Source organism: Tursiops truncatus, chromosome 4, assembly GCF_011762595.2.
Source record: "Tursiops truncatus isolate mTurTru1 chromosome 4, mTurTru1.mat.Y, whole genome shotgun sequence".
Lineage (NCBI taxonomy): Eukaryota > Metazoa > Chordata > Mammalia > Artiodactyla > Delphinidae > Tursiops > Tursiops truncatus.
This window is the reverse complement of record NC_047037.1, coordinates 78,458,409-78,483,295: the sequence shown is the minus strand read 5'-3', so window position 1 is coordinate 78,483,295 and position 24,887 is coordinate 78,458,409. Positions and strand designations below refer to the sequence as shown.

The following is a 24,887-nucleotide window of genomic DNA, read 5'->3' as shown; positions in this document are numbered from 1 at the left end:
AATTATTACAGTAGTATAGTATCTACTACAGTTACTTTTATGCAGTTATGATTTAACACTGCATCTTTACATATGTTTACATTTCTTTTGACTTTGAATAACACCATGTTTGGTCTGTAAGTGTTTATGTGCATAAGTTTTGATAAATTTTAAGTTTTTATAGATTTTGTGTATTTTATGGTAGTAAATGATAAAATAGACTAATATCTACATATATTTTATGCATTCATGACATACCTAACTTTTTCAATATTTCTGGGCTATGTGGTTTGTCTGCAAGTTTTTAAAAATTGTCAAAAATCTCCCCAAATTTTTCTAATATATTTATTGAAAAAAAATCTATGTATAAGTGGATCCATGCAGTTCAAACCTATGTTGTTCAAGGGCAAACTGTACTTTTAAACTGCTGCTGCTTCCTGTTGATTCATTAGTTTGGATTATCATAGAGCTATTATATATATTTGCCATCAGATTTATTTTCAGGAAACTCGGATGCTCTGTTACAACCACAATAATTGGATGTGGTTCCAAATTTTACTCATAATTTTCATATTTTTATTAATTTCAAGTCTTGGCTTAGTGCTTTATCACTTATTTAAGTGTTTTATCATTTATTTGTGTTTTTATGGAAAAAATAATATAAAAATTATGTGATGAAAAAGTAATGGAAGTGTGATTTAAAATCACAGAGATCAGAATTTTTGATACTTTTAAGTTAAAAAGTATCCCGCTATATCTGAAAATGGAACTGATGAACAAAATCTTATGTGTAATTTTGGCAGGATTTTTGATGATCAAAAGTAAGAAAATAAAGTGCATGTTTAAACAGAAACACATACACTCTTCCACAAGGAACCATATTCAAAAATCTTGATGTGTAGGATTTCAAGCCCAAAGTAAAGCTCTCTTCACTTTGAGATAATTGCCATTTAATGCCCCTTAGTTCCCCCATAACAACAAAACATACTAAATATTTCAGTCGTTTACTACACAGGACAATTTTCTATTGCCCAGGCAGTCATTTAAAACAGCAAATTAGCTCATGTGGAACGGTAGGAGTTGGGGGTTTTGCTTGCATATACACATGACAGAACCTTTCAGAAACTCAAAAAAAAAATGTTTAAAGCCTCCAAAACTTTTGATTAAAATGGATACACCTAGAATATGTTTCATGTTTGTTCAGTGGTTAACTTATGCATGGGAATATCATAGGTGCACCCTGGTTTGGACTTTCTCAAACCGTCCTAGCATGGCCATAGAGAAAATTCTTTCTGACTGATATTCAGATCTGTGGCCTAGATTTGGTAGTGGGAAAAAAATACAAAGGTAAGAAATGACAGTCACTGGTGTGTTATTTCAGGCACTGTTGGAAAAGAAGAATAAGGGCCCCGAAGCAAAGAAACCATTGCGTTTTCTTCAAAGAAAGCCAATACCTCAACCTCGACTTCCAACTCCAACTTTGGAGATGAATTCCAATGTAAGTTTGAAGGTTCTTTTATGTGAAAAGCTAAATTCAGTATTGCTGTTTATTCTTCAGATAGTTTGGGTTAAAAACAAACCTAACGTAAGTGTTCATTTCCCAAGATCTGACTTACGTTGCCTTTATCCTTATGTTTCAAATGCACACACAAAAACAAGCAAAATGAAATGAAATCTAAAGTCAATCCTTTTCAAGAATAAAAACACAAAGAAGAAAATCTTCCCAAGAAAAATTGGCATCAGAAGGTAATTCTGATGTACATCAAATAAAAAAAAAAGAAGATCGAATTATGATCATTTACTGTAACTGTCTTCCCACATGAGGAAGTGGCTGACGACAGCTGGAATTAGAGAGGAATGCAATACCAGAGGTGACATCAAGACTGGCTCAGAGAGTTCACCCTGACCAGGGCCGTACCTCACCTTTGCAGGGCCCCAGACTCAGTTTGGTCAACATTCCATAGTTGGTTTGGATTTAAAGGACTGACTCAGACTAAACCTACAAGAAACTGCTGGAGATGCCACAACGCAAATTTGTCACTTTACGGAGAGAAATATAACTGCCTGGTATATCAGGATATTGTTCTTGGGAGGTCAGCTTGTTATCTCCCAATACAGGGCAGTTCTCACAAGAAGCCAAATTGTACAGAAGGTTGTTGTGCTTTGTCAGAGGGAGGGGAGTTGACGGGAGATCTCACTAGCACCTCCGATAGCTCTGATGTCTCTGGAGGGACTGGAATGCTCCCGCTGACTGGACACGATGTGCTTCTGGGCAGTGTCCCCTTTTCTAGACTTTGTGCCGACCACTGCCTGTGGTTAACACGTTGTCATTCACGAGTGTTAATGCCATTGATTCCACTGTTGATTACTTTTGCATTCAGAGGGGCTTTAAGTAAATTTGCAGACTCTGATCTTTCTGCTTTTGACATACACTTATTTAAGGTGATTTTTATAGATAGCTGATCTTATCCATTATGTTCTTATTTTACCAGTTTAGCTAAATTCTTGTGAAAAGCACCTCATTTTCGACTCTGATATAGACCAGCTGTATTCATTGTCTACGCATGATCAAACATGAAAATACTATTGCAAAAGGGATTTATTAGCAATACTTACTTCTTCAAGAAAGATTTTGCTGGAAAGGAATATAGAAAAAATGAAAATGGCTTAATTTGTAAGGATACCATGACAGTGGGTGAATTTTTTGCTTCTGATGTAATTTATTAATGATAACTTATTTATAATGAAAAATAACAATGCATTTTAACAATACAGTAAGTAACATTTAAAGTTCTATAAGTTCAAAGAGGGATGATGTTTTATTCTCTTTAAATCCTTCTGGCATCTAGCTTTTTGCTCGATATAAATCTTTTGCTTGATATAAATCTTCAAAAAAGTATTTGATGCTGACTGCTACTGTCCTCAAGCTGCTTGGTTCTCCCTTTGTTCTTTTAGGAAGAAGAAGATATAGAAATGGCTGTGATCTACCTTCAAAAGTTACTCCGGGGCAGAGTCGTTCAGAACATGGTGTGTAGGGTACAACCACTGGCCCTGTTCTTCTCCTTTGAGAATAGATTTACAGAACGCATATGTGCTTGGTTCCTTGGGGTGAATTGCCTCTTGCACCCTGCTGTCCTATGGTACTGTGCTCTTGAGTTGCCATAGTTTGCCCGAGTGGCACAGTAACAAGGCAAGAAAGGACCGCCTGCTGTTTGCTGTAGTGTACCCAAGGCAGTGTGAAGCTAATGTCTTCCTTGGAATTGATAAATCCAGCAATTTTCATACCTGAATTTTGACCCTAAACATCACAAGCAGATTCTCTAATTTTCCACAAAGTTGTAATACAATTATCTGCGTTTGTATGTAGCTATCAATACCTGAATAATAAATGAAATAGCTAAGTAATAACTACAATTTTGAACTCTTACCATATGGTCACATTATATATTCTTTGCTCTACATATATCAGCTCTTTTTCTTTTTTTGTATCAATTACCCATTTTACAGGCAAGTAATACGAGTCTGAGGGGGATTATGTTAACTGCCAAATTCAACTCCGGTCTTCCTGACTAAAAGCTTTAGCCAGATTATTTGTGGCACTAGAGCAAGCTCACGCTTCAGTTTAAAAATGGACTGATATAAAGCCTCAGCTGAAACAGTTTTTCTCCCCAGACAGCTGTAACTCTTAAGAGACTCAGTTATGGTGAGTAAGTTCAGGGAGGCTGGATGAGCAACCTGTGTTCAGCATTATTCTCTATTCTCCTGCCAGTACTTCCCCGGGAGAAACACAGCAGTTAAGTTCAGACAGCAGATCCTGTATTCCAGATGAGGGTCAAATCTCTCGGAAAAGAAAATATGACCATGAAAAATACCACCCCCAGGCTTCTTAGGGAAGGAGCAGAGGAAATGAGGAGAAGGCTCTAGTTTCTTAACATGACCCTATAGTTGTCACCTTGTCTTTGAGAGGCATTTTAAGAAACTGAGTCGATAACTAACTAACTAAGCTCCTGTAGCTAAGCTCCTTCTCTGCCTGAGCAGCTGAAGGTGCAGAGAAGAGGGCTGACCGCTAGCTCTGTGGCACACACCTGCTGTGTGGCCCCGAAAGGCAGAACAGAACCCTCTGTTGACAAGTGCCTCACAAGTCACTGTCTGTGAGGCCTCGTGCCTGGCACAACGGATGCTGATTTGAAAGGCTCTCTCTGATCTGACTTGACACAGATGTTTGAAGGAAAAGAGAAGCGACTGGAGTTGATCCAGGAGCTGCGCACCAGCCACGCACTGCAAGAAGAGGACAGGCTGGTGAAGAAAGCCGAGAAGCAGGTGACCCTGGCCTTGCAGCGACAGAGGAACCTGCACGAGCACAAGGTTCTTTCCTTTCCTTTCCTTTTCTTGTCCCATTTTCGCCCTTGGTTTTTATTATTATACAAGCAACATTATAGTAACAATAAATGACGTGATGAAAAAGAAACACCCCCCCACAAGCCCAGCATTTTTCATCAATGGTGCTGCAGTCCAGAATTTGAGTGGGCTGTGCCCTCCCTGAATTGAGTCTGCTCTTAGTTTTTTATTTGCAAAACGAAAAGAAAAAACCCCCACAATTTTGAAAGGTTTTCTCTTCCTATCTTTCTTAAATATTTGGTGACTCTAATATATTTCAGCAGGAGCTTAGCAGAATGAATAAGTAATTAAAGCAATAAGAAAAAAGTGAGAAATGAGATTTTAAAAACTATCCACACTCATTTATGAGTTTTGGAGCTGTACATAGCTCATACTCCTTAAACTGCATATTAAATATGTTAATATGATATTCTGTGACTTTCACCGGGTCGTCTGAGCTCTGTGTGACTGACAATAGCTGCTAATTGCAGCTCTAACCTGACAACTGTAAATGTGTTTCCTACTTTCTTCTGGCATTTGTCTATAGACACATAGTATTTAATGTTGTTGACTACAGTGTAGATACACTTTTACTATCTGTCCCACTTATCTGTGAGTCAAAATGAAAAAGAACCAATTTGCACAGAGTTTAGTGTTACAAGAAAGTAAACTTGGGACTTCCCTGGCGGTGCAGTGGTTAAGACTCCGCACTTCCAATGCAGGGGGCCGTGGGTTCGATCCCTGGTTGGGGAACTAAGATCCCACATGCCGCGCAGTACGGCCAAACAAAAAGAAAGTAAACTTACAGCGAAGCTGTTACCTTTAGTAACAGTTAAGTTAACAAACAGTAAAGTTTGTTACCTTTAGTAACAAACGTAACTCTTGTGCTGTGAATTAGGCACAAACGTTAAGCAGCCTGGAAACGAGCACCACTTTATTCCTTTTACATGACAGCAGGACTGGGGATGGTCTCTGAGTGATGGGAGCTGGTTTGCAGGGAGGGAGGAAGAAAGCCACAGACTGTGAGACCCAGCAGAGGAACCAGAGAAAGAAGAGGAGAATGCAGACACTGGAGTCTCTAAATCTGGGCATCCTGGAGCCCTGGGAATGATGGAGACGGGCTGCACTTCTGTTCAGATAGGGAGCAGAATGCCCTGGCAGCAGAATACCCAGGACCTGGACGGAAAAATGTCCTCCTTGGCCCCTTCTGGTTTCTGATTATAGACTTTAGCAGCTACAGCTAAGACAATCCAGGATTTTCAACCCATCTACCTCATTTAGTGGATAAATACTTGATAGACATCATGACAGCTAAGAGCTAAGGGAGGAATTAATGGGAAGAACTGTCACATAGCCACAAACTCACCCTGCTTGCCTTCAGCTGTTCCTGGATACACCAGTAAGATGCAGGCATCTGGGGGAGTGGGCACCCCACGGGTACCTACAGCAATGCCGATCCTCTCATTTTCTCCTTCTCTCATATTGAGGGAGAACCGTCAGTGTGAGAGCAGCAAGTGACTGGGAGAAGAGCCTTTTCCCCTTATCCCTGAGGATAGGAGCAGGAGCACAGTACAATCTTCTCAAACACTTTTGTTCCCCCGGTGCCAAAGCCAGCACAGAGAGATCCATAAATAGATACTGTGGCTTACTCCTGGCCAAGAACTCTAGGCCCCTAGCCCTTATTTTACCTCAGTGATGACACAGACATGTAGGTTTGTTTCCTGCTCTGTTTCAAAGATAGTTCTTACTGACTTTGAAATTATTTAAATGAATAAACAGTACTAAGGTTTTCTACTTTCATGTTACCGAAGATCTTAAAATTCCCCAAACTTGTGTTAAAGGACAAAGCATTGAAAAATTAAAAGGTATCATGAGTGAATTTTTAAGCGATTCTATTTTTTTGAACTCCAACATTATCTTTTAATAAAAACCTTGACATTTCCCTTCACGTCTGGGGAGACCCAAGCACTTTACCTTCTGGATAAAATTGAAAGAAAAAAAAAATTCTGTGTGGACACTAACAAATGTTTTGCTAAATCCCCTTTATAATTTGAAGACGATCATCCGTCAGTGACTGACTGAGCAATCTACTTTCTCGAGTCTAAGTTTGTATCGTAAGTTTTCCTAGTAAAACCCTTGGGATGCGGCCAGTCTGGAGATAATATTCCTAATAAAAACTAAGTGCATTCTGAAAGTGAAGTGACTGTCAAGGATAATCCAGCATCCCTCCTCATAAATCACCATTCTTAGTGGAATTTGTATCCTCATAGTTACATTATTATTTTTAAGGTGTCACTGATTGAAAACCATTTGGCTGGACTGGAAGGATGGGTGCTGGCAGACATGTTTGACTTCCTGTCCAAAGAGCTGGTGAGACTGCAGGAGGAGAGGAGGGTCCACGCCCTGGTCATGTTGGCCGAGAGGCAGCGCAGGATGCGTGAAGCCGAAGAGAGTGGGCGGCGCCAGGTGGAAGAGAGGCGCCTGCAGGAGGAGGACCAGATATTTAAGGAGGCAAGTGGGGACGTTGCCAGGAAACTCATGATATGAAATGACTTTCGTTTTTTGTTTTTCATTGTCTTCAACAAATAATGTATTGAGTTCCTATGGTATGCCCAGCACTGTGCAAAGGCACTGGGGCTACTTTGCAGGGAAAAACCAGGTGTGGCCCCTTCTCTCCTGGTGCTTAAATCCTATATAACATGCGAATAAGTGTAGGATCAGAAAATGTGTTAAGTTTCATGAAGGAAACAAATGGGGCCCGGTGACATATTTTGAAGAAGTCACGCTGCTTTGCTGTGTGAACAGGTTGTAGGGGAGGACAGGGTGGAAACAAGGAGACCTGGAAGGAGACTGATGAAGTAACTCAGGCCAGAGTGAGAAATGGGGTAAAGTCAAGTATGATGTCCAGTTTCCGGTGTCAGTGAGTGGGGAGGTGACGGTTCTATTTACTGAGGCGGGAAAGCTGAGGGTGTAATAGGTTTAGGGGCAGGAGTGGAATGAATGACTTATATTAAGTTTGAGACATCTTAGTGGAGGTGGCATTTCAGCAGATGGATATACAAGATAGAGTTTCGAAGAGAGATTTTGACTAAAGATACAATCTTGGGAATTAGGAATGCCAGGCTGGTAAATTCGAATTCTGACCAAGACCCAATAGATGTGAAATTCCAAAGTGACCAAGATGCAAACTCAGAGGAAATCTGAGGAACCAGTAATACCTCAAAGCACTCTCACCCTCATCAAGTATACAAAAGCTCAAGTGTTAAAATGGGAGGGGATTTGTGAGGAAGATTTCTTTAAAGGGAGCTGTGCTGTGACTAATTCCCCCAAAAATCACACCCAGAGGTGGCGACGAGTACTTCCCCTTTCTTGGAGAGCTTGATGTGTATTCTTTCAGTTAGGGCGTCTCACCCCCGGAATGGAGAGGAGGAAGCTGGGCAGGCTGAGGGGAGGTGGGCACAGAAGAGGCTGCATGGGCGGCCAGCACACCCAGAATATGCTAAGGCAAAGGCTGTGTGAGTTTCCCTTGTGCGGATGCGGGCCACATGGGAAAGGCAGAAAGAGCCAACCTGGAACTTAAAAAAATTCCTATCTAAGAGGCTGTCTGAATTGTATTAATATATGTGGATAGTTTTGAGCTCCTCAAGTAAAAAAAAAAAAAAAATGTTATGTCAAGTTGGGGTCTTCTTATTTGATCTGGGATTCAAAGGATTTACCCAATTCCCATGGAATTAGGATTGACCCCTGAATAGTATTTGGTATGTGTTTTTTCAGATAAGAAATTGATTAAAATTAAACAGACTTCCCATCCTCTATACAGCTTTAAAAAGTTTGGGTTAAAGCTTTTTAACTATAGTGTCATACAGCCTATAATAATAATTCATATTCTAGCTTCCTACCATCCTAACACATTTTTCCTTAAAAAGAGTTACTGAGGGCTTCCCTGGCGGTCCAGTGGTTGAGAGTCCGCCTGCCGATGCAGGGGACACGGGTTCGTGCCCCGGTCGGGAAAGATCCCACATGCCGCGGAGCGGCTGGGCCCGTGAGCCATGGCTGCTGAGCCTGCGCGTCCGGAGCCTGTGCTTCGCAACGGGAGAGGCCCCAACAGTGAGAGGCCTGCGTACTGCCAAAAAAAAAAAAAGTTGCTGAAATGTAGAAATTTTTAGCAAACCAGAATTTACTATCCTCTACCTAATATCACTAAGGAAAAACCAGCTGGGATGGGAAGAACCAGTTGGGAGTGAGAATAAAAGGAAAGAGACAGAGGAAGCACTATACTCAGAAACACGGAAAGGAAGAAGCTGGTGAGAGGCTTCTAGGAAGGTATCTCTTAAGTGGGAATGATCCCAGGAAATGTCAGCATGTCTAGGAGGGGCAAGAAAGGGTTAAGATGACCCTTCCAGCCTGATTTAAGGAACATTTATGTAAAAAATGTATCCATCTCTGGACCCCAGCATCATTTAAATTCCCTGTCTCCCATCATATGACCCTCTTAAAGATAAATATGCTTGCACATAAATATACCAAAACCAAGAAATGTACACGAGTAAATTTCCAGAAAAAAACATGTAGATATTGAGAAACATAGATACAGAAAGTCATAGACTCATATTTTAAACACATACACACTTTTGCACATCTCTAAGTTAAGATACACTCACAAACATAAGCCCACATGCACAATATTAGCAGAGATGGGAGGTACACACATATAGCCACCCATACGTTTCCTTATTCACTTACGCACCTACAAGCACAAATGTGTCCAGAAACATACACATTTATAAAGATATATGTAAACACACAAGTGCGTGTATTACTAGAGGTGAACCAAATTAAACTTTCCACCTCTGAACTATTACAAGACTCAACTGTCTAATCGTTCCATCTAGGTGTGACTTGTTTCCTGACTAAGTCTGTGGTCTCCATGGGAGCAGGCACATGCCTTCCACAGCACCAGCATAGCCCTCTGTACATAACACACTTTAAGAAAATATATTTTGGTTGGTTGGTTGGTTGTTCGGTTGAACTGTATTAAACTGGTCATTGGGTCTCTCCCATAAGGAAGGCATAGGGATTCAAGGTTATGGACTTGGTGTTTTACAGGTAGCTATTCAGTAAACATTTCATATTCAGAGTCCTGCTGCAGTGCCAGTCAAGAAGCAGGTATTGAGTTGTTACTGAGTCCCAAGCATTATCTCAGACACAAAGAAATACACACACATTAAATAAAAAGTGCCCTTCCGCCAAAGCTCAAAATCTGTTGAGACAGAATGCATACAAAACTAAGTATGACACCCTCGATGCTTGTGATACTTCCTTGGTATCCATCTGTAAAACAGGTAAAACTAAACTGTATTATTTATGGTTGCAAACTTAGGGAGCACAGCCCTAAAGAATAGGAAGTCTTTACCATAAACTCATGAGCGTGGGAAGGGTCTGTGGTCAGGTAGAACTCACAGTGACCTCTGGGATCCTAGCAGTGGCTTGACCCTCATTCATTGCACTGGACATTTATGTGCTCTGCACTTTTCTAAATGTATAGTCTATATCCTTTCAAGAAAGCTTTAAAAAGCAGCAGCCCAGGGCTGAGAAGATAGTTAAAAAAATTCACCAGAGACCCAGGATCCTTCTAGCTTCCTGCTTTTCTGTCCCTTGGGTGTGACCCTCATGGCAGTTTAAGATGACTGGTGCTCCTGCATTTTGTCCCCATGAAATGAGAAATGAAAAGAGAGAAAAAAAAAAAAGCTATGTCTTTCCCTGTAAGAATCCTTTAAGAGGAATAAAGAAAGGACATTGTGTAATACATCTTAGTCTCTGCCACAGTTAGGTAGCTTGACCAAATTACACTGCTGGTAAGAATAAAGCCAGGATCCAAAACAGGGTTATTGACTCAAGCCCATGATCCTTCTGCAGTGTTGTATCGCCCACCCCATAATTCTAAAATGAGCCAGATAGGTAGGGGCTTCCCAGAGTGGGTAGACAGGTGGATTAGAAACAGACTATCTGTAGTTTAAAAAAAAAAGAATAATGAATGAGGGGACTACTGATGAATGAAGTAGATGTGCTAAAAAAGTCAACCAATATTCATGCATTTTTCTTGTGTACAGTGGTAGCATTCCTATTCTGAGTAACTGGAGTATTTTGGGGTTTTGCAGGTAATTAAAGTTCACCAAAGTACTGTAACTTCCTATCTGGAGGATATAATACTGAACACTGAAGAGAATACTGCAGAAGAACAAGCCAGGGCAGAAATAGAGAAGATGGCTGAGGAAATCAATGACATTGCTTATGAAATAGAAAGCCGGTGTGTACCAAGGGGACAGATGGTGGGATGGACAGCCTTTTGCTGTTACTCATATGTATTCTTCAAGAGCTTAAGATTTTACCACCAAGGAGAAACAAATATATAACTCATGCTTCAGTATGCATTGTTTTAGCAGCAGCCAGCAGGCCTGTACCTTTGTATGGTAAGAGCATCGGGAATAGAATTTTCAGTTATCCTCTGCAGTCTGGAGCACTTTCATATTTCTTACTTTTAGAATATCACAAAGCATGAAAGCAATGTGATTAAGTATGTCCAGTTTTACTTGGACATCACCGCAGAGTTTCTGGCTTCCATTTGTAAGTTGTATCTCTAACACTCCCGTCCTGGTAGGCAGGCTAAGTGAAGGACAAATTTGGATTTTCCATGGAGTTAACCAAACTCACCAGGAATGTGCTACTTCAGATCACTTAAGGAAAAGGCAGTGGTGGGATTTGAGCAGTGGAGTTCCTTACACAAACAAGGAGGATCCAAGTATAAATCGGCAGCTCAAGTAAGGCAACAAAGGAAATACTCGTTTAATTTGTTTTTTACTTTTTAGTCGAACTCAGCTTCAGTCAGAGGAGATCGTTGCCGAGTTGGTTTATAGTTTCCTGATCCCAGAGTTGCAAAAGGACTTTGTCAAAGAAAAAGGTAAGCCAATGCAAATGTTCCACGTGATGATGTTTTTTTTTAATTTTATTTATTTATTCATTCTTTTTTTTTTTTTTTTTTTTTGCGGTACACGGGCCTCTCACTGTTGTGGCCTCTCCCGTTGCAGAGCACAGGCTCTGGACACGCAGGCTCAGCGGCCATGGCTCACAGGCCCAGCCGCTCCGTGGCATGTGTGATCTTCCCAGACTAGGGCACGAACCCGTGTCCCCTGCATCGGCAGGCGGACTCTCAACCACTGCGCCACCAGGGAAGCCCGTGATGATCTTTTTAAAGGTAGAAACTATTTTCAATATTCCAGAGATTTAAAGCTGAGCAGAGGTATGGGGAAAATTCTGAAGGAGAATCACTGCATTTTCTTATTTCAGAGGTCAGGTTCCCTCGATGCTGTCTGACTGCAGAATATAATCACCTCTAGTATGGATAGGTGCAGTTCTAATAAGTTTGATGGCGCGTCAAAATCCAAACCTTCTTGAAGAGGCAATTCCCGAGGGGTGGGATGGAGGGTTGGTGGTGGGGGGGAGGCTCGAGAGGGAGGGGATGTTATGTATACGTACAGCTGATTCATTTTGTCTACAGCAGAAACTAACACACCATTGTAAAGCAACTATACTCCAATTAAAAAAAAAAGAGGCAGTTCCCAAATTCCCAGAAGAGGTGTATTTTGGTGGTTGTTGTTGTTTTGGTTTGGTTTTTATTGAAATATAGTTGATTTACAATATTATGTTAGTTTCAGGTGTACAGCAAAGTGATTCAGTTTATATATATATCTTCTAATTCTTTTCCACTGTAGGTTATTACAAGATACTGAATTTTGTTCCCCAGGCTATACAGTGAATTGTTGTTTATCTGTTTTATATATACTTGCGTGGATATGTTAATCCCATACTCCTAATTTATCCCTCCCCCACCTCTTTCCCCTTTGGTAACCATAAGTTTGTATTTTGTAATTTGATTTTTTTTCAATGTAAAGCAAATGTTGAGAATATACAGGGTTTTCCAACTGTAGTAGCCTTTTGCAGGCAGGGCATGTGCAAGGCAGGTGTTGAAAAGCTGAGAAGCCTGACAGACCTAAATTGACTCTGCAGCTCTGCGTGAGTCACAATATCTCCTGTTCCTGCCAGGACTGATCTCAGTATAAATATCCTCACTTATCGTTTGCCAAAAGTGGCATGTTTTTAAAGATTGATGCTTTTAGTCGATAGAGAAGGAGAAAAAATATGTGTTTTTAAAAACAGTGTTCTTCCGGAGCTTTCAGACTATTGGTGACAGTCCTGATCCCAGAGGGAAGGATGCAACCAGAAGATTAATATTTAAGTGATAGGGAGGGAGGGAGGGAGGGAGGGAGACGCAAGAGGGAAGAGATATGGGAACATATGTATTTGTATAACTGATTCACTTTGTTATAAAGCAGAAACTAACACACCATTGTAAAGCAATTATACCCCAATAAAGATGTTAAAAAAATATATTTAAGTGAAATAAGAGCTTGGGAGGCTTTAGAGTTTGCAGGGGAATTCTAGACAGGTTTAAGAGAAGTGTTAATATTTAAGATCACGTAACCAGTGAGAAAGGAATGGTAGTTCTAATGCATTGGACAAGAACAAAGAAATATCTTGTTTTCCCATTACATGATTGTACTTTTTTAAACCAGTACCCACCCCAGCAATAAGCATCTAGTTTGTTCCCGGTGTGTTTTCGTATAAATAGCAGTGAACACCCTGGTCAGGCTTCGGAGAGTAAACTCCTAGCAGTACAGTGCTGGAAATAAGGTATGTGTGTTTTATATTTTGATAGATACCACCAAACTGCCCCCACAAAAAGATTGTTCTAATTCATACTCCCATCAACAGTGTATGATAGTGCCTCTACCAACAAAATTTAATTTTGTTAAATTAAATCAAATAATATTTTTCTGTCACCTTATATTATAAAAGGGATCTTATGTTTTCTAGATCCTTAAGAAAACATGCAACTCCTTGCTCCTTCTCCTCTGTCCAAGGTGAGGCCAACCTGCTTCAGATCAATTCCACCTGAGGGAACTGAAGGAGGGGGGGAAATCCTCTGTTTAATAGTTACTAGTTTGTGACCCCCCTCCCCAGCTTCTCCTGGCTCTGAGGAGAAGGAGCTGGAGGGGGCACGAGATGTAAAGGAATCAGTGGGACTTGTCTGTGGGCAAACTGAGCAAGTCCTAACTTCTTCCCTTTGTGTGGATGTAGCCCAAACGAAGAAAGCCACCTGGACAGGGAGCACACACTAGGGCCTTTTGTTTCTCGTTCCAAATAAGACATCCATGTGTTATACTCTTTACCCCAAATTAAGTAGTATTACATACAGACCGTTTGAGATATCTCATTATTAATTTTTATTTGGATGAATTAAAAAAAAATTTTTTATTGAGGTCTAGTTGATTTATAACATTAGTTTCAGGTGTACAACACAGTGATTTAAAATTTTATAGATTATACTCCATTTAAAGTTATCATAAAATATTGGCTATATTCCCTGTGCTCTACAATATATCCTTGTAGCTTATTTATTTTATATGTGGTAGTTTGTACTTCTTAATCTCCTACCCCTATCTTGCCCCTCCCAACTTCCCCTTTCCTCACTGGTAACCACTAGTTTGTTCTCTATATTTGAAGATCTGTTTCTGTTTTGTTAAATTCATTTGTTTGTTTGATATTTTTAGATTCCACGTGTAGTGAAAACATACAGTATTTGTCTTTGTCTGACTTACTTCATGAAGCATAATACCTTCCAGGTTGATCCATGTTGTTGTAAATGGCAAAATTTCATTCTTTTTATGGCTAGGTAGTATTCCATTGTGTGTGTGTGTGTGTGTGTGTGTGTGTTTACACACACACACACACACACACACCATGTCTTTTTATCCATTCCTCTATTAATGAACACTTAGGTTGCTTCCATTTCTTGGCTATTGTAAATAATGCTGCTATGAACATTGGGGTACATGTATCTTTTCCAATTAGTATTTTCATTTCTTCAGATACATACCCAGGAGTGGGACTGCTGGATCATATGGTAGTTCTATTTTTACTTTTTTGAGGAACCTCCATACTGTTCTCCAAAGTGGTTGCATCAATTTAAATTCCCACTGACATTGCATGAGGGTTCCCTTTTCTCCACACCCTCTCGAACATTTGTTATTTGTGGTCTTTTTGATGATAGCCCTTCTGACAGGTGTGAGGTGATATCTCACTGTGGGTTTGATTTGCATTTCTCTGATGATTAGCAATGTTGAGCATCTTTACATGTGCCTGTTGGCCATCTATATGTCTTTTTAAAAAAATGTTTATTCAAGGGACTTCCCTGGCAGTCCAGTGATTAAGACTCTGCACTCCCACTGCAGGGGGTGTGGGTTTGATCCCTGGTAGATGAACTAAGATCTCGCATGCCACGGCCAAAAAAAAATGTTTATTCAAGTCGTCTGCCCATTTTAAATTGGGTTTGTTTTTCTGATATTGAGTTGTATGAGCTATTTATATATTTTGGATAATAATCCTTTATTGGTCTTATTATTTGCAAGTATTTCTCCCATTCAGTAAGTTGTCTTTTCATTTTGTCAATGATTTCCTTTGCTGTGCAAAAGCTTTTAAGTTTAATTAGGTCCCATTTATTTATTTTTGCTTTTCTTTCCTTTGCCTTAGACAGAGCCAAAAAATATTGCTACAATTTATGTCAGTGTGTTCTGCCTGTGTTTTCTTCTAGGAGTTTTATGCTTTCTGCTCTTACATTTAGGTGTTTAATTCATTTTTCATTTAATTCATATATGGCCTTTATTATGTTGATGTATGTTCCCTCTACACCCACTTTGTGGAGGAGACGTTTTATCATAAATGGATGTTGAATTTTGTCAAAAGCTTTTTCTGCATCTATTGTGATGATCATATGGCTTTTATCCTTCAGTTTGTTTTTTAAATTTAATTTTTATTTTATATTAGAATATAGTTGATTTATCATGTTGTGTTAGTTTCAGGTGTACACCAAGGTGATTTAGTTATACATATACATATACCCATTCTTTTTCAGATTCTTTCCCCATATAGGTTATTACAGAATATTGAGTAGATTTCCCCGTGCTATACAGTAGGTCCTTGTTGGTTAGCTATTTTATATATACTAGTGTGTTAATCCCAAACTCCTAATTTATCCCCCCCACACCATCTTTACCCTTTGGTAACCATAACTTTGTTTTTGAAGTTTGAGCCTGTTTCTGTTTTGTAAAGAAGTTCATTTGTATCATTTTTTTTATATTCCACATATAGGGGATATCATATGATATTTGTCTTTTGTCTGACATCAGTTAGTATGATAATCTTCAGTTAGTATGATAATGCCATGTTTCTGAATATGGTATTATTTTTTAATGGCTGAGTAGTATTCCATTGTATATATGTACCACATGTTCTTTATCCATTCCTCTGCTGATGGACATTTAGGTTGCTTCGGTGTCTTCACTGTTGTAAATAGTGTTGCAATGAACTTGGGGTGCATGTATCTTCTTGAATTGTGGTTGTCTCCAGATATATGCCCAGGAGTGGGATTGCTGGGTCATATGGTAGTGCTATTTTTAGTTTTTTAAGGAACCTCCATACTGTTCTCCATAGTGGTTGTACCAATTTAAATTCCCACCAACAGTGTAGGAGGGTTCCCTTTTCTCCACACCCTCTCCAGCATTTATTGTTCGTAGACTTTTTGATGACAGACATTCTGGCCATTCTGGTGTGAGGAGGTACCTCATTGTAGATTTTTTTTTTTTTTTACATCTTTATTGGAGTATAATTGCTTTACAATGGTGTGTTAGTTTCTGCTTTATAACAAAGTGAATCAGTTATACATATACATATGTTCCCATTATCTCTTCCCTCTTGTGTCTCCCTCCCTCCCACCCTCCCTATCCCACCCCTCTAGGTTGTCACAAAGCACCGAGCTGATCTACCTGTGCTATGTGGCTGCTTCCCACTAGCTATCTATTTTACGTTTGGTAGTGTATATATGTCCATGCCACTCTCTCACTTTGTCACAGCTAACTCTTCCCCCTCCCCATATCCTCAGGTCCATTCTCTAGTAGGTCTGTGTCTTTATTCCTGTCTTACCCCTAGGTTCTTCATGACATTTTTTTCCCTTAAATTCCATATATATGTGTTAGCATACGGTATTTGTCTTTCTCTTTCTGACTTACTTCACTCTGTATGACAGACTCTAGGTCCATCCCCCTCATTACAAATAGCTCAATTTCGTTTCTTTTTATGGCTGAGTAATATTCCATTGTATATATATGCCACATCTTCTTTATCCGTTCCTCCGATGATGGACACTTAGGTTGTTTCCATCTCCGGGCTATTGTAAATAGAGCTGCAATGAACATTTTGGTACATGACTCTTTTTGAATTATGGTTTTCTCAGGATATATGCCCAGTAGTGGGATTGCTGGGTCATATGGTAGTTCTATTTGTACTTCTTTAAGGAACCTCGATACTGTTCTCCATAGTGCCTGTACCAACTCACATTCCCACCAGCAGTGCAAGAGTGTTCCCTTTTCTCCACACCTTCTCCAGCATTTATTGTTTATAGATTTTTGATGATGGCCATTCTGACTGGTGTGAGATGATATCTCATTGTAGTTTTGATTTGCATTTCCCTAATGCTTAATGATGTTGAGCATTCTTTCATGTGTTTGTTGGCAGTCTGTATACCTTCTTTGGAGAAATGTCTATTTAGGTCTTCTGCCCATTTTTGGATTGGGTTGTTTGTTATTTTGTTATTGAGCTGCATGAGCTGCTTATAAATTTTGGAGCTGAATCCTTTGTCAGTTACTTCATTTTCAAATATTTTCTGACATTCTGAGGGTTGTCTTTTGGTCTTAATTATGGTTTCCTTTGCTGTGCAAAACCTTTTAAGTTTCATTAGGCACCAATTGTTTGTTTTTATTTCCATTTCTCTAGGAGGTGGGTCAGAAAAGATCTTGCTGTGATTTATGTCATACAGTGTTCTGCCTGTTTTCCTCTAAGAGTTTGATAGTTTCTGGCCTTACATTTAGGTCTTTAATCCATTTTGAGCTTATTTTTGTGTATGGTGTTAGGGAGTGTTCTAATCTCATACTTTTATATGTACCTGTCCAGTTTTCCCAGCACCACTTATTGAGGAGGCAGTCCTTCATCCACTGTACATTCCTTCCTCCTTTATCAAAGATAAGGTGACCATATATGTGTGGGTTTATCTCTGGGCTTTCTATCCTGTTCCATTGATCTATCTTTCTGTTTTTATGCCAGTACCATACTGTCTTGATTACTGTAGCTTTGTAGTATAGTCTGCAGTCAGGGAGCCAGATTCCTCCAGCTCCATTTTTCATTTTCAAGATTGTTTTGGCTATTCGGGGTCTTTTGTGTTTCCATACAAATTGTGAAATTTTTTTGTTCTAATTCTGTGAAAAATGCCAGTGGTACTTTGATAGGGATTGCACTGAATCTGTAGATTGCTTTGGGTAGTAGAGTCATTTTCACAATGTTGATTCTTCCAATCCAAGAACATGCTATCTCTCTCCATCGATTTGTATCATCTTTAATTTCTTTCATCAGTGTCTTATAATTTTCTGCATACAGGTCTTTTGTCTCCTTAGGTAGGTTTATTCCTAGATATTTTATTCTTTTTGTTGCAGTGGTAAATGGGAGTGTTTTCTTGATTTCACTTTCAGATTTTTCATCATTAGTGTATAGGAATGCCAGAGATTTCTGTGCATTAATTTTGTATCCTGCAACTTTACCAAATTCATTGATTAGCTCTAGTAGTTTTCTGGTAGCATTTTTAGGATTTTCTATGTATAGTATCATGTCATCTGCAAACAGTGACAGCTTTACTTTTTCTTTTCCAATTTGGATTCCTTTTATTTCCTTCTCTTCTCTGATTGCTGTGGCTAACAGTTCCAAAACTATGTTGAATAAGAGTGGTGAGAGTGGGCAACCTTGTCTTGTTCCTGATCTTAGTGGAAATGGTTTCAGGTTTTCACCATTGAATAGGATTTTGGCTGTGGTTTGTCATATATGGCCTTTATTATGTTGAGGAAAGTTCCCTCTATGCCTACTTTCTGCAGGGTTTTCATCATAAATGGGTGTTGAATTTTGTCGAAACCTTTCTCTGCATCTATTGAGATGATCATATGGCTTTTCTCCTTCAATTTGTTAATATGGTATATCACATTTATTGATTTGCGTATATTGAAGAATCCTTGCATTCCTGGAATAAACCCCACTTGATCATGGTGTATGATCCTTTTAATGTGCTGTTGGATTCTCTTTGCTAGTATTTTGTTGAGGATTTTTGCATCTACGTTCATCAGTGATATTGGCCTGTAGTTTTCTTTCTTTGTGACATCCTTGTCTGGTTTTGGTATCAGGGTGATGGTGGCCTCGTAGAATGAGTTTGGGAGTGTTCCTCCCTCTGCTGTATTTTGGAAGAGTTTGAGAAGGGTAGGTGTTAGCTCTTCTCTAAATGTTTGATAGAATTCGCCTGTGAAGCCATCTGGTCCTGGGCTTTTGTTTGTTGGAAGGTTTTTAATCAAGAGTTTCAATTTCAGTGCTTGTGATTGGTCTGTTCATATTTTCTATTTCTTCCTAATTCAGTCTTGGCAGTTGTGCATTTCTAAGAATTTGTCCATTTCTTTCAGGTTGTCCATTTTATTGGCATAGAGTTGCTTGTAGTAATCTCTCATGATCTTTTGTATTTCTGCAGTGTCAGTTGTTACTTCTCTTTTTTCATTTCTAATTCTATTGATTTGAGTCTTCTCCCTTTTTTTCTTGATGAGTCTGGCTAATGGGTTATCTATTTTGTTTATCTTCTCAATGAACCAGCTTTTAGTTTTATTGATCTTTGCCATTGTTTGCTTCATTTATTTCTGATCTGATCTTTATGATTTCTTTCCTCCTGCTAACTTTGGGGTGTTTTTGTTCTTCTTTCTCTAATTGCTTTAGGTGCAAGATTAGGTTCTTTATTCGAGATGTTTCCTGTTTCTTAAGGTAGGATTGTATAGCTATAAACTTCCCTCTTAGAACTGCTTTTGCTGCAACCCGTAGGTTTTTGGTTGTCCTGTCTTCATTGTCATTTGTTTCGAGATATTTTTTGATTTCCTCTTTGATTCCTTCAGGGATCACTTCGTTATTAAGTAGTGTATTGTTTAGCCTGCATGTGTTTGTATTTTTTACAGATCTTTTTCTGTAGTTAATATCTAGTCTCATAACGTTGTGGTCAGAAACGATACTTGATACAATTTCAATTTTCTTAAATTTACCAAGGCTTGATTTGTGACCCAAGATATGATCTATCCTGGAGAATGCTCCATGAGCACTTGAGAAAAATGTGTATTCTGTTGTTTTTGGACAGAATGTCCTATAAATATCAATTAAGTCCATCTTGCTTAATGTATCATTTAAAGCTTGTGTTATTTATTTTCATCTTGGATGATCTGTCCATTGGTGAAAGTGGGGTGATAAAATCCCCTACTATGATTGTGTTACTGTCAATTTCCCCTTTTATGGCTGTTAGTATTTGCCTTATGTATTGAGGTGCTCCTATGTTGGGTGCATAAATATTTACAATTGTTGTATCTTCTTCTTGGATTAATCCCTTGATCATTATGTAGTGTCCTTCTTTGTCTCATAATATTCTTTATTTTAAAGTCTATTTTGTCTTCTATGAGAATTGCTACTCCATCTTTCTTTTGGTTTCTATTTCCATGGAATATCTTTTTCCTTCTCCTCACTTTCAGTCTGTTTGTGTCCCTAGGTCTGAAATGGGTCTCTTGTAGACAGCATATATATGGGTGTTGTTTTTGTATCCATTCAGCCAGTCTGTGTCTTTTGGTGGGAGCATTTAGTCCATTTACATTTAAGGTAATTATCGATATGTATGTTCCTATTCCCATTTTCTAAGTTGTTTTTGGTTTGTTATTGTATGTCTTTTCCTTCTCTTGTGTTTCTTGCCTAGAGAAGTTCCTTTAGCATTTGTTGTAAAGCTGGTTTGGTAGTGCTGAACTGTCTCAGCTTTTGCTTGTCTGTAAAGGTTTTAATTTTTCCATCAAATCTGAATGAGAATCTTGCTGGGTAGAGTAATCTTGGTTGTAGGTTTTTCTCCTTCATCACTTTAAATATGTCCTGCCAGTCCCTCTGGCTTGCAGAGTTTCTGCTGAAAGATCAGCTGTTAAACCTTATGGGGATTCCCTTGTGTGTTATTTGTTGTTTTTCCCTTGCTGCTTTTAATGTTTTCTTTGTATTTAATTTTGACAGTTTGACTAATATGTGTCTTGGCTTGTTTCTCGTTGGTTTTATCCTGTAAAGGACTCTCTGTGCTTCCTGGACTTGACTGTTTCCTTTCCCATATTAGGGAAGTTTTCAACTATAACTCTTCAAATATTTTCTCAGTCCCTTTCTTTTTCTCTTCTTCTTCTGGGACCCCTATAATTTGAATGTTGGTGCGTTTAATGGTGTCCCAGAGGTCTCTGAGACTGTCCTCAGTTCTTTTCATTCTTTTTCTTTATTCTGCTCTGCAGTATTTATTTCCACTGTTTTATCTTCCAGGTCACTTATCTGTTCTTCTGCCTCAGTTATTCTGCTATTGATCACTTCTACAGTATTTTTTTTTTTTTTAATTTTTTGCGGTACGCGGGCCTCTCTCTGTTGTGGCCTCTCCTGTTGCGGAGCACAGGCTCCGGACGCGCAGGCTCAGCGGCCATGGCTTACAGGCCTAGCCGCTCCGCGGCATGTGGGATCTTCCCGGACTGGGACATGAACCTGTGTCCCCTGCATCGACAGGCGGACTCTCAACCACTGCGCCACCAGGGAAGCCCTCTACAGTATTTTTAATTTCATTTATTGTGTTGTTCATCATTGCTTGTTTCCTCTTTAGTTCTTCTAGGTCCTTGTTAAATGTTTCTTGCATTTTGTCTATTCTATTTCCAAGATTTTGGATCATCTTTACTATCATTATTCTGAATTCTTTTTCAGGTAGACTGCCTATTTCCTCTTCATTTGTTAGGTCTGGTGGGTTTTTATCTTGCTCCTTCATCTGCTGTGTGTTTTTCTGTCTTCTCATTTTGCTTATCTTACTGTGTTTGGGGTCTCCTTTTTGCAGGCTGCAGGTTCGTAGTTCCCGTTGTTTTTGGTGTCTGTCCCTAGTGGCTAAGGTTGGTTCAGTGCGTTGTGTAGGCTTCCTGGTGGAGGGGACTAGTGCCTGTGTTCTGGTGGATGAGGCTGAATCTTGTCTTTCTGGTGGGCAGGTCCACGTCTGTTGGTGTGTTTTGGGGTGTCTGTGGCCTTATTATGATTATAGGCAGCCTTTCTGCTCTTGGGTGGGGTTGTGTTCCTGTCTTGCTAGTTGTTTGGCATAGGATGTTCAGCACTGTAGCTTGCTGGTTGTTGAGTGAAGCTGGGTGTTGGTGTTGAGATGGAGATCTCTGGAAGATTTTTGCCGTTTGATGTTACATGGAGCTGGGAGGTGTCTTGTGGACCAGTCTCCTGAAGTTGGCTCTCCCACCTCAGAGGCACAGCACTGACTCCTGGCTGCAGCGTCAAGAGCCTTTAATCCACACGGCTCAGAGTAAGAGGGAGAAAACGTAGAAAGAAAGAAGGAAAGAAAGAGGATAAAATAAAATAAAATGAAGTAAGGTAAAATAAAATAAAGTTATTAAATTAAAAATAATTATTAAGAAGTTTTTTTAAAAAAAGTAAAACAAAAAAAACGGACGGACAGAATCGTAGGACAAATGGTGAAAGCAAAGCTATACAGACAAAGTCTCACACAGAAGCGTACACATACACACTCACAAAAAGAGGAAAAGGGGAAAAAATAATAAATCTTGCTCTCAAAGTCCACCTCCTCAGTTTGGGATGATTCGTTGTGTATTCAGGTATTCCACAGATGCAGGGTACATCAGGTTGATTGTGGAGATTTAATCCACTGCTCCTGAGGCTGCTGGGAAAGATTTTCCTTTCTCTTGTTTGTTCTCACAGCTCCCGGGTTTCAGATTTGTATTTGGCCCCGCCTCTGCGTGTAGGTCGCCGGAGGGCGTCTGTTCTTCACTCAGACAGGATGGGGTTAAAGGAGCCGCTGATTCGGGGGCTCTGGCTCACTCAGGCCCGGGGGAGGGAGGGGTACGGAGGTGGGGTGAGCCTACGGCGGCAGAGGCCAGCGTGACATTGCACCAGGCTCAGGCGCGCCGTGCGTTCTCCTGGGGAAGTTGTCCCTGGATCCCAGGACCCTGGCAGTGGCAAGCTGCACAAGCTCCCTGGAAGGGTGGTGTGGATAGTGACCTGTGCTTGCACACAGGCTTCTTGGCGGAGGCAGCAGCAGCCTTCGCGTCTCATGCACGTCTCGGGTCCAAGCTGATCGCCGCAGCTCGTGCCCGTTTCTGGAGCTCCTTTAAGCAGTGCCCTTAATCCCTCTCCTCATGCACCAGGAAACAAAGAGGGAAGAAAAAGTCTCTTGCCTCTTCGGCAGGTCCCGACTTTTCCCCGGCCTCCCTCCCGGCTAGCTGTGGTGCACTAACCCCTTCAGGCTGTGTTCACACAGCCAACCCCAGTCCTCTCCCTGGGATCTAAGCTCCGAAGCTGGACCCTCAGCTCCCAGCCCCCGTCTGCCCCAGCGGGTGAGCCGACAAGCCTCTCGGGCTGGTGAATGCTGGTTGGCACCGATCCTCTGTGCAGGAATCTCTCCGCTTTGCCCCTCGCACCCCTGTTGCTGCGCTCTCCTCCATGGCTCCAAAGCTTCCCCCCTCCGCCACCCGCAGTCTCCGCCCCCGAAGGGGCTTCCTAGTGTGTGAAAACCTTTCTGCCTTCACAGCTCCCTCCCACTGGTGCAGGTCCCGTCCCTATTCTTTTGTCTCTGTTTTTTCTTTTTTCTTTTGCCCTACTCAGGTACGTGGGGAGTTTCTTCCCTTTTGGGAGGTCTGAGGTCTTCTGCCAGCGTTCAGTAGGTGTTCTGTAGGAGCTGGTCCACGTGTAGATTATTTCTGATGTATCTGTGGGGAGGAAGGTGATCTCCACGTCTTACTCTTCCGCCGTCTTCCCCAAGCTCTCATTGTTGGTTTGATTTGCATTTCTCTAATAATTAGTGATGTTGAGCATATTTTCATCTACCTTTTGGCCATCCATATGTCTTCTTTGGAGAAATGTCTATTTAGATCTTATGCCCATTTTTTGATTGGGTTGTTTTTTTTTAATATTGAGCTGCATGAGCTGTTTATATTATTTTGGAGATTAATCCCTTGTCACTTGCTTCGTTTGCAAATACTTTCTCCCAGTCTATGGGTTGTCGTTTTTTTTTTTTATGGTTTCCTTTGCTCAAAAAGCAAAAGCTTTTGAGTTTAATTATGTCCCATTTTTTAACGTTTGTTTTTATTTTCATTAATCTAGCATGTGGATCCAAAAAGATATTGCTGTGATTTATGTCAAAGAGTGTTCTGCTTGTTTTTCTCTAGGAGTTTTATAGTATTCGCTCTTACATTCTAGGTCTTTAATCCATTTTGAGTTTATTCTTGTGTATGGTGTTAGAGAATGTTCTAATTTCATTCTTTTACATGTAGTTGTCCAGTTTTCACAACACCACTTATTGAAGAGACTGCCTTTTCTCCATTGTATATCCTTGCCTCCTGTGTCATTGATTAATTGACCATGAGTGCCTGGGTTTATGTCTGGGCTTTCTATCCTGTTCCATTGATCTATATTTGTTTTTGTGCCAGTACCATATTGTCTTGATTACTGTAGCTTTGTAGTATAGTCTGAAGTTGGGGAGCCTGATTCCTCCAGCTTTGTTTTTCGTTCTCAGGATGCTTTGGCTATTCAGGGTCTGTGTTTCCATACAAATTGTAAAATTTTTTGTTCTAATTCTGCGAAAAATGCCATTGGTAATTTGATAAGGATTGCATTGAATCTGTAGATTGCTTTCGATAGTACAGTCATTTTCACAGTATTGATTCTTCCAATCCAAGAACATGGTATATCTCTCCATCTGTTTGTGTCATCTTTTTGATTTTTTTTCATCAGTGTTTGATAGTTTTCTGTGTACAGGTCTTTTGCCTCCTTAGGTAGGTTTATTCCTAGGTATTTTATTCTTTTTTGTTGCAGTGGTAAATGCGATTGTTTCCTTAATTTCTCTTTCTGATCATTCATTGTTAGTGTATAAGAATGCAAGAGATTTCTGTGTATTAATTTTGTATCCTGTAACTTTACCAAATTCATTGATTAGCTCTAACAGTTTTCTGGTGGCATCTTTAGGATTTTTTAACTATATTATCATGTCATCTGCAAACAGTGACAGTTTTACTTTTTCTTTTCCAATATGTATTGCTTTTATTTTTTTTCTCTGATGGCCATGGCTAGGACTTCCAAAACTATGTTGAATAATAGTGGTGAGAGTGGACATCCTTGTTCCTGATTTTAGAGGAAATGCTTTCAGTTTTTCACCATTGAGAATGTCTGCTGTGGGTCTGTCATATATGGCCTTTATTATGTTGAGATAGGTTCCCTCTATGCCCATTTTCTGG

General features: G+C 39.9%; 1 protein-coding gene across 8 annotated transcripts in view; it reads left to right on the top strand.

Annotated features, from left to right (window-relative positions):
• The window catches only part of CFAP91 (cilia and flagella associated protein 91), a 155,469-nt gene that overhangs the window by 97,359 nt on the left and 33,223 nt on the right, over positions 1–24,887 (top strand). For 5 of the 8 annotated variants that reach the window (XM_033855795.2, XM_033855793.2, XM_033855792.2 and 2 more), the window contains exons 11-16: positions 1,361–1,477; positions 2,935–3,006; positions 4,198–4,344; positions 6,646–6,867; positions 10,515–10,663; positions 11,223–11,314. In XM_033855795.2, the coding sequence (XP_033711686.1) occupies positions 1,361–1,477; positions 2,935–3,006; positions 4,198–4,344; positions 6,646–6,867; positions 10,515–10,663; positions 11,223–11,314 (799 nt within the window). Of the gene's footprint in view, positions 1–1,360; positions 1,478–2,934; positions 3,007–4,197; positions 4,345–6,645; positions 6,868–10,514; positions 10,664–11,222; positions 11,315–11,441; positions 11,609–24,887 lie in introns of all 8 variants that reach the window. The other 3 variants (XM_073804196.1, XM_073804198.1, XM_073804199.1) reach the window with 1 other exon arrangement.